The sequence below is a fragment of the Alligator mississippiensis genome, chromosome 5, assembly GCF_030867095.1.
Source record: "Alligator mississippiensis isolate rAllMis1 chromosome 5, rAllMis1, whole genome shotgun sequence".
NCBI classification, from domain to species: domain Eukaryota; kingdom Metazoa; phylum Chordata; order Crocodylia; family Alligatoridae; genus Alligator; species Alligator mississippiensis.
In genome coordinates this window covers 155,610,978-155,624,447 of record NC_081828.1, presented here as the reverse complement: position 1 = coordinate 155,624,447, position 13,470 = coordinate 155,610,978, and the positions used below count along the sequence as shown (strand labels likewise).

The window sequence follows — 13,470 nt, the reverse complement described above, 5'->3', positions numbered from 1 at the left end:
TTTAACTGGAAGGGTTGAATGCCTCAGAAATGTCCCCAGGGATGCCCTACTGGCCCAATTCTACTTGTACATGCTAAACCTAGAAACATGTCAATGAAGCTCTTCTAGGGGCACATCCAGGGCCATTATCAATCATACCAAACACAATAAGGGGATGGACCCCAGGGCAGATTCACTAAAACATTTCCAGGTTTGTTATGGTATGGGTGTGCAAGGCATGCTCAAGAGCAACCCTGCCAGGGGATGAAAAATAGACACAATATGTCATTCTTTTAAAGAGGCTGGATCAGGGGTTGCTTCAAAAATGCAAACACAAGTGGGGAAAAGGGGTGATGCTAGGGCCATTTAAACATAAAAGACAAACAGTCTGTCACAGACCTGTGGGCAGAGTACCCTCACAGACCCAGTGCTCTTTCTACAAAGCTGCCCACTAGAATTTACTCCATTGACTGAATGAACAGACCCCAGAATAATCATACAAAGCAAGTGATCTGGGCACAGTTTGCCAGTTGCATGTTGCAATTCAACAAGCCACTAGGGAACTCTCTGCAAGTAGGCGAAGGAGGCCAACTAGTTGATAGAGTTGCCAGATCTCAGAAATTACTCCACCAGTTGTTCCACTAATAGGTATTTCAGTCAAATGATGGACATTACAAGCAGTTGCCTAAATCTGAGTTAGAATTAAAGGAAAAGATGCCAAGACTAATATTTATATAAAGAGAGAATGTGTATGTGTGACTTGTTTGTGCGCACATATAAACTATGTGCCTTTGCCAGAGAACATAAATTCTGTTGGGTGTCAACCCTACAAACACTTCTCAAAGTCACTGGGACGTCATATTAAGTACATGCATAAGCATTTGTGAGATTAGTGCTTAATCAAGTAGGGTGAAATCCTGGTCTCATAAGAGAACAATGGAAAATTTTATCATTTACTTAAAGGGAATAAGGATTTTAACGTCTAGTCACTGACTCTCAGGTATTAAACAAATAGATTTGTCAGCCTTAAAACTTGAAGTAGTGTTTGGCAACCCCCCCGCCTTAATAAATTCAAATAAATATGGTTTTCTAATAGTAATAATTTCAAGTGAACTGCCTTCTAGAACATCTCCTCCCCACATTCATTCACCACTTTCAAGCTGTCATGTTTAAAATAGTGAACAAAATAACACAACTACTTCAAAGTTGTTTTTTTACAGAAATATTTGTGAACCATCTGTGACAGTGATACTTACTGCACATGATACTGTAGTATCTGAAAAAGTACTATATATACACGTGTCATTTTTAAATTTAATTTCATTAGTTTATGAAAAAGCTTATGCTGTTCTGTATTCTACCTGAAAAACTAAACACTTCGTAAAAGTCACACTTAGTCCTTTAAAACATTTCACAGGTGCGTGTCAGTGGAAGAGAACAGGCTAGTTAAAAATACTGCTAAAAATTCGTTTTAAAATGAAATGAAGGCGTCAAGACATTTGTTTTCATTGTCTGGGAAATCAAGTCAAAGGGGTATGTTCAGCTCTTTAAAAAAAAAAAAGTCCACCTATTTAAGGGTAAAATAAACTGAATTTACTCTACACTTTTCCTGAGTCTGCATGCCAAATTACCTGCGCGCACACACAAAACTATGCAGGGGAACAAAACAAACAAACAAACAGAAAAACCCTAATACTCAAAAGAAAGCTAATATACTTGTTCCAATCTATTCTGTTTTAGAAGTCTTAAGCATTACTTATTACTGTAGGCAAAAACAACTTGAAAAGCCAGTATTATTTTTAAATGCCACATCCCTTTAAAGGGAAAGATAAGAGACAGGGAAAAGGTTGTAAACTTGGGCTCCAGGCCTGCAAACACATATGCCTAGCTATAAAACACACATATTCCAACCAACTGCAGAAACAGGACTATTTCCACGTACGTGAAGCATGTGTGTGAGTGTCTGCAGGAACAGGAGAAGGGGTTTTGTTTCAGCTTTGACTAAGTATATATATAAGCAATATAAACATTGATTACACTATGAATAATGGAGTGTTTTAAGCCACTAGCCCCACATAAACATCTGTGGTCTGCTTTAAACCTCTACATATACTATTTTAAGCAAACATGTTAAACCGTTTACTATGTTAAGTTACTTTCAGGCAGATATAAGTATTGATACGAGCCTTGTACAATTTTACAACCCGCATAGTTTTACTAGTGGGTGCAAGGCAAGTGATAATCTTTTCCTAGTCCGAAGCACATTTGTCAGGATTTTAATAAGCCAACACCAGTTTCATCTGAGGAATTATGAACTTGTTAAGGGCAGGCAGCCTTTCAAGCAAGCTGATGCAGATCATACAGTCATGAAGTCAAGCAGGAAGGTCCTGTGCATGGGAGTCCCAGTGCTGGGGGGGGGGGGCTGTCATTGCGCTGACAAGTCACTGAGCCTGGGGGTAGGGGTTGCTGGAAGGTGGGGGGAGCAGCAGCACTTTTGGGGCTGGTTTAAGAGAGAAAGAGAGGCCTGGCTTTTGCAATGCGCTGTGACCGTGCACAGCTCAAATGTCATCCCCCCCAAAATCCACCCCCCGCCGCCCGGGAGACAGCCGCGTCCTTACCCAGTGCGAGGCTAGCAGTGTGCACCGTCCTAGGCTTGCAGAGCAAGCTGGCGGATCCGCGGAACATTAACGCTGCTGCCATGCTCCACTCAGGTGACCTCCACTTGCACAGCGCCGCTCCTCCTCTGCGCGCGCCCTTCGCGCCGCGCTCGCAGCCAGACAGGAGAAGGAGCGCGAGAGAGTGGCAGCCGGCGGAGCCAACCACAGCCTAGCCCTGGCAGCTCCAGGCCAACGAGAGGAGACATCCTCCAGCCCATGACCTGCCGGATCCGCCCCCAGCTCCGTGACACGCGGGGATGTGGCTCCGTCCTGCCGCCGCGAGAGCAGGGGGAGCGCGGGCTGGGGCCGCGGCCTTAGCTTTGGGTGCTCAGCTGAAGCAGGATTTTCCCTACAACCCCTCGGCAGCCTGCTCTCTCTGGGCCACTATTTCCCAGGGAAGCCGCTCTGCCAGCTCATCGGGGGCCTTCCTCAACTCTCCCCTGAGCTCCAGGCTCAAGCCTTCCCCGTAGCATCTGCTCTGCCTTTGGTACCTGGGGCTCCCACCAGAGGGGAACAGTCCCACCTACCCTTTTGCCCCTTAAAAGATGTGTTGTCTGCTCCACCCAGCTGTCTCCACTAGTCACTGTGTGCGCCTACTAATGAATGGCAGGAAAAAATGGGGAAAACTAGGGCTGCCAACTCTGCTTCAATCTATTCCAGGAGGTTTTTAGAAAGCCAGCGTGACCGCAACACAATGTGGACGTGCCCGCATGCTTGAATATATCCATTACAGACTACGGTGTGTACATTTTACATCAGGAAGGCAAATGCACATGACTATTACATTTTAAAATCCCACTGGACTACTGGATAAATTGGATTAAATATTTAATATTTATCTTAATGAATGCCAGCCCTACTGTTTACCTCCTGGGTGACTCTCAGCAGTCTCCTGGAGATTTATATCTAATTCCTGGAGACTCCAGGACAATTTGGGAGGGTTGGCAACCCTAGGGAAGGCCTAGGTGGGGGAGAACCCTACCCCTGGGTTTAGCTGACAAAGCAAAGCTGGCACAACTGAGCACCTCCTTTCACAGTGTGTTAGGATTAAACACAGGCCTTTTCTCTCTTCCTGTTCCTCTTGGCTGTGGCAGCTTTTAGGTCAAACGTTACTGCAATATCATGCCCAAAACGTTCCAAAGAACATTTTTTCCATCTATTTAGTTGGTCTAATAAAAGATATTTCATTTACCCAAAGACCCTTGCCTGCAATATTAGTAGAATTCCTGCTCTCTGTATTTAAAATGCTACCAGGCTTCTAAAAATGCTAAACTACTAACTACTGTTACTCTGGAATTCATTGCCCTACCACCATTTATACCAGATTTTTCAATCTAAGATTTAAGAAAATCTTGGATGTGCACATTTATACCAGACAAAAGTTTTGCAAAATGGTAGCCCACAGATTTTGTCATTTAGCTGCTTTTGCCCTTTATACCGTCATCCTGCATGTGTAACTATTGCAAAAAATTTTTTGCAAAAATCTTGTTGGCCTAATAAAAGATATCACCTATACTATAAGTCCATGTAAGATTTCTGTAAGCTGTGCACATCAGTAATGTAAGTCCAGTAATTGCAGTAATATAAACTGTGCAACAATATAAGCTGTGCCTACCACGCACATCTGTGTATACATAGTCCCCATGGTGACAGGTATTATCTGTCTGCAAATTTAAGTCTACAATAATATTAAATATTTTTAAAAGTGCAAATATTAAAGTACCTGCCAAATAAACACACAAATATTCCCACTAACATCAGTGGGACTATTCATGTGCAAATAAATTAAGCTTATGTATAAGGGTTGTAAGACTAGACCTTAGTTCCTTTTCAGTGTTTCTAATAGTCACGCTTAAAAATTAATACACCATTTTATATCAGTTCAGTCCTTTTTTTAAAAAGATTTTTTTTATTCTAATAGAACAGAAGTTGTTTATTTAACTTTTCACTTTTTATTATTTCTGTTTTTATCAGTTGTTTCTTTTTGTTTTATGACTTTAGGATTCTAGCTGACAGCCATCACCAATAATGTCATCACAGCTCCAGGAACAGGGTATCATATTCTATAACCAGGAATTAGGAGGAACTTCTTCACAGTTCGAGTGGCCAAGGTCTGGAACGGGCTCCCAAGGGAGGTGGTGCTCTCCCCTACCCTGGGGGTTTTCAAGAGGAGGTTAGATGAGTATCTAGCTGGGGTCGTCTAGACCCAGCACTCTTTCCTGCTTATGCAGGGGGTCGGACTCGATGATCTATTGAGGTCCCTTCCGACCCTAACATCTATGAATCTATGAATCCATATTTGGGATTTATTTAACTGTTAATATTTTATACTTTAATAGTGTTTTTTCAAAGGTGAAGTTCAAATCTATTTACAATGGTGGATACATATTATTATTCCAAATTATGTAATAAAAATGCTTTGCTAAACTCTGTTGCTTTGCAACCATATGTAATTTTAAAAGAGTTGGGTTAAAAAAATAGGAAGTATGATAAATTCCTGGGCTATAAAATACTATTATTAGAGTCTGATCCTGGATGCACTTTTGATCTGTTTCACTTTGTTTTCATGAGTTGAAAGCAAAGCAAGTACTTCTGTGATTAACTAAGCATGTGTGCATCTGATTGTAAAATCAGAGTCTAGTTTGGTATGTTCTGGAAAAAAATTAAACCAAATTTACTCACATCATTTATGATTCCAGGTAGGATCTTAATACTGAGCTGAGTTCAGTGCAGGATTATGAAATTATTATTATATTGTTGATAGATCTCAGATATAGTATAGGCTACTTGACTCATAAAAATGAGATTATAGACATTATTTATGCTACTTAATTTAATCCCACATCATTTTACATTTCATGCAGTCATTAGTATGCAGATATGTATATGGCTCCTCTGAGCTGCTTGTAACATTTTATGAATATGATATGCTCTAGTTTTTGAGTGTTTTATGACTTTTGTAATATGTTTACACAGAATGAATTATACCAGAGTTATCTGCATGTACAGAAGAAAGATGATAAGTACAGATTTTTATAGCATTTTTTTAAGAATCATGCAAATTATCATTCATGTCTAAGTTCTGCCTCCAGTGATACAGGGTTCAGTTGTCTGGCTTGTCACCACCAGAGCTGTAAAGGTTTTCATGAAAGAAAAGCTGAAACAAATAGCTTTCAGGTACAAAACAAGTAGCCCCTGAAAAACAGGAGAAAGTAGGACAGAAACTGCTGGGACTAAATCAGACTACATCATAGAACCCAATTGGATAAGGTAGGCCTAACAATACTTTTAGGTACCATTTGGATACAGACTTTATATTCACAATTTTTTCTTATTATTATGCTTGATTCCCATTATTGAAATTAAACACAACTTTTGAAAAGGCTGTTTCAATTTTCTGAATTCACCACTGGTCTAAACACCTGCATGGAAGACTTGCAGGTGACCAAGTCCAGTTAGGCCTGCTGTGGAGTTGTAGTTGGTACACAAGGTACTGTTACCCAGGGACTAGGCCCAAGACTGTACACTCCAGGGCAAGTAAAGGCATGAGGGGGCTGCAGAGAGAGACAAGAGATAAGTCAAAGGTGCCAACAGCCCCTGGAATCATGGCAACTTCAGTGTAGTCCTTGACCTCTTATTTCTTCTTGTATTCTACTTACAGTCCACTGCAGATGCAGCAATGTAGTTTTCCCTCTTTCTGGTCAATGTAAATAATATTTTTGAATGTAATTTAATTAAACAGAAATCTACCCTATGGCAGAATTAGTGGGCCCATTTATGAACTGTATAAGATAGCTGAATCATAATCCATCCTTACATTGACTCCTTGTAGAAATCAAACAAGCCCATTCCACTAGTGACGTTATGCACTGAAGTGGCTAAAGGTCATTTGGAAATTAAGTTAAGCAAAGACTAAATAATGGATAGGCTGATTTTCCTACAATAAGTCTGCCTTGATTACAGTTACCCACATCACACTTTAAGAAATCAAATGAATAGATTGCATTACAGCATAGCACATACATGTATTCATACATTGTTGGCTACAAATGTCCAACTTGGGATCCTTAAAATTCTAGTTTATTAGGCGGATTGAAACACTGTAATCATAAACCTTGGGGCTGGTCTCCACACACACACATGCACACACATACACACACACAGTAGTAGGCCACAGACTCAGGTATACCTATCCTACAAGCACTGGAGTCTGTCATTGAGGCTTCTTTCAGCGTGGTGTTATCTTCCAGAAGGGGGTCGCCGGCTGGTCCTTCTGGCTGGACAGGTCTGGTCGAGTTGGAGATCAAGAGGGCGCCACTGAGGGTCACTTTTCACTGCCTTTTATCTGTCCTTGGCAGACTTTGGTGACTCCCCAGTTTTCAGGTTTGCCCAATCCAGGGGTCATTGACCCTCGTGGGACTTCCCCCCCCCCCCTCGGTGGCTACTGGACGACATCTGTCAGCCCCAGGGGTCGTCCGCATGTACGTGCAGGTTTGGGAGTCCGTTGATGAATTTAGAATAGGGCTCTGGGAGCGGTTGATCTGGAGATACTCAGCCCAAAAGTTGGTCCCCGGCATCGATTAACTCAGGCCAGGGCTTCTAGCCCTTGATCAATGACATTTAGAGATGTTCCGGTTGTTACATTGTCTTCTATTGAGTTCTTCCATTGGCTGATCTTCAGCTTCCAGGTGTTAATTGCTGTGTGCTACCTTGTTACACAGGCCAGCCAGATACAGGGAAGGGCAGTTTGATTCCTGCCCTTGTTAACATTGTTACAATGTATAATTTACTTATGAAACTAAACACATTCAGTTGAAAGTTGAAAGGTGAGGAGTATAAAATATAAGCTACAAATGCCATGGCACACAAATAGATAAAAATACCAAACTACAAGGGGAGATACAAAATGCACACACAAATTTTAAAACATAATTCCTTATCTTAAAGTGAAAGAGAGAGGAAGGAAGAAAAGGTAGAAAAAGAGAAACATATTCAAAGAGGGGAGAGTAAATGCAGGCAAGAGGAAAAGGGGGCTTTCTGCTACAACATCACACTCCAAAATCAAACTGAACCACATTTTATTTAAAGTGGTGGCATTGTTTTGTTAACATGTTCAACTAGGCACATATTTCATATTGATTAGGTAGTACATTACAACTTTATAATTGTTTAAATAATAGTCATGGGGAGCTCCTTTTTCAGTATAAGGTTTAATTTATGTGAATAAAGAAGAATCCCTTTACTCCTCCTGCACTCAGATAGGAATAGAGAGCCAGTTTGGATTGCATCTGAGTTTCATTTATAAACTAATCTTTGCATCATCTCTATCAAAGAGGGGGTTGAGGATTGGGGTATAGTTTGTGCCAAATACTTCAAATCATTCAGATTAGGGATCTGTAACAGGAAACCCTAGCCCTTTTACTAAGAGACAGGGTGGACCCTTTAAATCCAGAACCTTCCAGTCACGGCCAGCCGGTCAAGTAGGGGTTAAGGCTCAAAACTTGCCAGCCAGTCAGGTGACAGGAAGAGGAAGGCCAGGACCCTACAAATGGCAAGTGGAGAAGGCCAGAGGGAAAGTAGGGAGGGGGACTTGTAATGATTATGGTATTGTGGTTGTAGTCTCTGTTGGAAAATTATGCTATGCTGTGAGCCCTCCTCATCATCATCTAAAGTAAGCAGGTCTGTTGCCTCTCTTGTTTCTGTATTGTCACTTTTCCATTATATGGCCATAGGAGCCTATGTTTTGTGTTGGATGTTAAGACTGGTGGTTTGGGTGAGGCTATTTGGGGAAGGAGGAGGCCTCATTGGGGGCCCACTGCAGTGTGGGGACCCCAGTGCCAGAGAAGGTGCAGTATTTGGGGGTGAGCAAACCCCAGTGCCACAGAGGGTGCAGGAGCCTGAGTCAGTTTTGGTTTTGTTTGTTCTTGTTTTTTGAGAGCTAGAGCCTGGGAATCAAACCATGATTAGTGGGTTTTTGACTGATGGGCCTAGCTAGAGAGAGAGGGGTGGGCCCACAGCTGCTGAGACACCAACATAAAGAGGAATTTATAAATACCATCTTCCAGGCTTGGGCTCAAGTGCGGGGGAGGAATGGAGCTGCAGATAGTGCCCCCTGACACTGGGGCATACAATGGGCAGGCTCCTGCTTAATTAACAACAAGGCATGGCAGAAAAGAAGGCGGGTGGTTGGCCCATAACAGGTGGGTGAGGCCACCAGTAGACTGACCCTGAGCAGGCCCCTGTTACAGGATCCTCTAGAACAGTGGTCACCAACCAGTCGATCTCAATCCACTGGTTGATCTATGGAGTCTCTGAGGCTCCAAGATTGCAAGCGGCAAGACCCATGTGACCTGGGCTGAGCCACACTCCCTGCCACCCGGGCTGAGCTGAGTCAGTGGGGTCGGAGCCTGAGCAGCTTGTGGTGGGGTGGGGGAGGGGGCAGGGCAGGTTGGGAGGCAGTGCAGTAGATCCTGGGGTGCCAAAAAGTGATCTTCACCATAAAAAGGTTGGAGACCACTGCTCTAGAAAGAGAACCATGCAAACTGAGCAGGTTTCAGAGTTGCAAGTCTCCTCATACTACTTTGCACTCATTGGCTAGGTACAGATGTTATGCTCAAAGCTCATAGAAAGTGCTTTACAGATGTTCATAGCACATAAAGCACTTTAAAATGGTAGATCCCACTCTAAGTTAACCCCCGATGGATGTGTATTAACCTAAAGTGCTTTCTGTTAGTGTGTTATTTCATAGACATTAGGGCTGGAAGGGACCTCGGAAGATCATCGAGTCCAGCCCCCCGCCCAAAGGGCAGGAAGTCAGCTGGGGTCATAGGATCCCAGCAAGATAAGCATCCAGTTTGCTCTTGAAGGTGTTCAATGTAGGTGCTTGAACCACCTCCGGTGGCAAGCTGTTCCAGACCTCGGGGGCTCGGACAGTAAAGAAATTCTTCCTTATGTCCAGCCTGAAATGGTCTTGTAGTAGTTTATGACCGTTCAACCTAGTCATCATCCCTAGGGGCGCTCTGGTGAACAAACGTTCCCCCAGATACTGGTGGTCACCCCTGATAAACTTATAGGTGGCCATCAGATCACCCCTGAGCCTGCGCTTTTCCAGGCTAAAGAGACCCATGGCTCTCGGCCTGTCATCGTAGGGTCTGCTTCCCTGACCTCTGATCATGCGCGTGGCTCTTCTCTGGACTCTCTCAAGCTTCTCCACATCCTTTTTGAATTGTGGAGCTCAAAACTGGATGCAGTACTCCAGCTGCAGCCTCACCAGGCCGAGTACAAGGGAGAATGACGTCCTGGGATTTGCTTGAGAAGCATCTATGGATGCAAGCCAGCGTTTTGGTAGCTTTACTAGCCGCAGCATTATTGAATGTCTGTGCCAGATCCCACTGGGGGTTAATTTACAGAGCAATCACTGCCATCCCAGACTGCATTGTGCAGGGCTGCTCTAGCCTTGGGCAGAGCTGGTTTGTTCTGCCTGAGGGCTGGGCAGGCCCTGCCCCCTTGGCTGCCACTTACCTGAGTCAGTGACAGCCTCTGATCCTAGCCCCATGCACACCCTGGCTGGATGGGGGGGAGGGAGGGAGGGAGCTTGAGTTTCTATCCTTGCAGCTGCCTTGGCACCACAGCACACTGCAGCCTGGCAACAGGCTCTTCTGGCAGCCACTCTCCTGGCGGTCTGGCAGCCACTGCCATAGCAGCCCTACCCCCCCCCCCCCACCAGCTGGCAACTGTCAGCAGCAGCTGTGGGAGAAGGGATCTCCCCCAGCCATGAAGGTCCCCCCACGGCTTCCTGGCTTTAGGGGTAGAGGGGTGCCTAGCTGGGTCCCCGCGACATGAGGTCTCCCTTCTTCTATCCCAGCTGCAGTTCTTGGTGTGGTGAAAAGCTGGAGCAGCTCTGTGCTACATGCTTCTGGTTATAGCTGCCAGGTCACATGGTGGGGGGGGGGAAGCCCCCCTGCTATGAGGGGCCCCCCCCAAAGCTTGCTGGCTTGAGGCATGGGGGAGGGCTGGGCTGGTAAGGTGTGGAACACATGCAGCAGGTGGGCTTCTGTTCAAGAATGACCTGGCAGCTGCAGCCAGAAGTTAAAGAGCAGGGCTGCTCTGCTTTTTGCAACACCAGGAACTGCAAGTCGGGGGGAGGGGGGGAGGAAAGGGAAGAGAGCCCCTCCTGCCATGAGGCCCCTCCACAGTTTGCCTGCCCAGGGGTCATGGGGGTCAGCCTGGGGTCACACGGCATGGGGGCTCCCTTCTACCCCACTCCCACCCCCAGTTCCCTACACAGCAAAACATGGGGCACAGCAGCTTTCCTGCAGCTGTTGGCTGTCACTGTCAAGATGGTAAAGCAGGCTTGAGTTGAGGGGGAAGGGAACTGAAGTTACTAGCCTGAGTATTCTGGTAATATGAGAAGAAAACCAACAACAGCAGAACATATGCATTATAGACATTGGAAAAAATAGGTAAATTAAAGGAGACATTTTTCCCCAAAATGCCCTCTAGTCATGTTTGAACTCTTAGCATTTTATAATCAAGTTAGCTCATTTTGTTTAAAATAATATCGCCTTTAGTACAGTTTGCCTTTTAATATAAATTAAGGCTCCCTACTTAATTTTATTTTGTATATGTTTCTCATTTCTTTGCCAAGCTAATCGCATTCTTTCCACACAAAGTAAAGAAAAAAAGCTTTGTTAGACTCCAAAATACTTTTGTTTAAAGTAAATAACCATGAAAGCTTCCACTAGAGTTACACCACATGACAAAAATGTTCTAATTTATTCAGAAATATCTATATTCATACCTAATAAGATTATTTTTAAATAAAAAAGCGGTTGTTTTCATAAAGATTTGTATATGATGATTTCTGAAACAGTTCAATAGTTATAGTACAAATGTATGAACTAAATATTTATTATTTGTATAGATTAATGCTACATATTGTAACATTTTGTTTTCCTCATGTTAAATATTTGGGTGTGTCTATCATCTGTGTGTATGAAGTAGAAGTATTTTTTTTAAATAAAACACTTCTTAAAATTAGAGTAGAACTTAAGAGCGTCTATATTAAAAAAACAAAAATTAATTAGAGATTTCAAAATATCTGTAAGTGTTAAATAAGCTTTCCAGAAATCGGTGATTATACTGCAAACGTGTCACAAAGGGGAACTGTTAACAAGTGTGACTGCCAGTGGTAGGAAGATTGCCAACATTTAATTGGCTTTAAAGTTTCTATTCCATCAATGGAGTATTGTAGCTTATGGGCAATAATACTAGCCTTATGATTTAGGCGTAAAATGCTTTCAAAATATCTGACAGGATGTAGCATGAAGTAACTATTTTCTTCAACAAAATTGTTAACATGTTTGTTAAGCTTAATGCTTAACAAGTTTAATATTTGTTCTTGTATTACCCAGATTTACACTTCACAGTTATAACAACAAACAATAAATACATAGTTTCTATACAGCAGTTTTTATTAGTAGATCTGCAAGTGCTTTCTTAATAGAAGAGAAGTAAATGCATCTTCAGCACATTACTGACAGATGAAGGAACAGAATAGGAGGATTCCTGACCATGATCCCAGGACCATATTCACTAGGCCAGGAGTCTTAAATTCCCTGGGGCCCCTTGGCTGGAACTGGACCCATACCCAGTGGTAGGGTGAGCAGTGGCAGTGTGAGGAGCCATGGGGAGTAATACACCCATCGCTCATACCTCCTCTGCCAACCCACATCTCCAATAGGGCTCCCTATGCTGGAATTCAGCAGTGGGTCCTGCTCTATTTTCCAAGAGCCCCACAGACCATATCTTTGATACCCCTGTAGTAAACTATATGGTCTCCCTACATCCAGTGAATAACTAGTAATCATGCCACTTTTTCTTTGTAAAATACTAATGGATCATTTCTACTGATTCCCAAGTGATATATTAGCTGTGAAGAAGTGCAGAAGCCTTTATACTTTTCCACCCTCATAATTTTATAATGTCATCAAAAACTCTTCAATTTCTAACATAATAATTCCAGCTCATGTTTATTGACTGTCAGAATCACAAACTGGATTTGTCTCACATTAGTATCTGACAATCTTCTATGCAACCCTTAAGACATCCCCTAAGAGCATGGCATGGTGATCAGACATGAAACTGGCAAAGCTTTTAGATTTTATATATGAAATGTTCAAACACATGGAGATCATGAGGAGGCTCAGTTTTTTGTTTGTTTTTTTTTTCCATATGATTGATGAGGCAGCAGCTTTTAAAGCATTCGACAAGTTACTGCACTATAAGCTGATAACATTGCTAGAGTTCTCATAGTGCAGAAAGCATTTGTTTCTGATAAAACCTATTTTTGTCACTAAGTGAGTAAAGTCTCAAATAAGTTTCATATGAGGTCCCTTTACATAGGCAAAAAAGTGATTTTTATCTTTTTCCTTAATATGACATCTACCCTTAAATTCCTGATCACATATTAAGTCTTAATCTGTAAAGATCAAATACAAATAATAGAACAATATTTATTATTAATAACAATAAATAAAATACAAATATAAAACTTTCATATTATGTTCTTGCCAATTTTAGTTGCATAAGAACTTAGTTTATTATTGAGGAAAAATACTCTTATCTTAAAAACAGATGGAGGTGTGTATACTATGCCAAATTATGCTAAGAAGACTTCAATACAATTCATCACCATGCCACTGACTCATTTTTGTGACCTGGTCTATTTGGGATTGGTCAGATTTTTCAAAAGCTTGTCGTAATTATGGATGAGTCGGTTAGGGGATTTATTTGCAGAGGTGACAACTATTTTAGTTTCCAACAGTAAATAAGA

At 42.5% G+C, this 13,470-nt stretch overlaps 1 protein-coding gene across 3 annotated transcripts in view; it reads right to left on the bottom strand.

The window, feature by feature from the left end:
• The window catches only part of HIBADH (3-hydroxyisobutyrate dehydrogenase), a 129,551-nt gene extending 126,811 nt beyond the window's left edge, over nt 1–2,740 (bottom strand). For 2 of the 3 annotated variants that reach the window (XR_009462604.1, XM_059728892.1), the window contains exon 1: nt 2,598–2,740. Coding sequence is in view for 2 of the 3 variants with exons in the window: in XM_059728892.1 (XP_059584875.1) it covers nt 2,598–2,679 (82 nt within the window). In the remaining variant the exon portion in view is untranslated. The remainder of the gene's footprint in view (nt 1–2,597) is intronic. The other variant, XM_006272854.4, reaches the window with a different exon arrangement.
• Between the last annotated feature and the right edge of the window lie 10,730 nt (nt 2,741–13,470).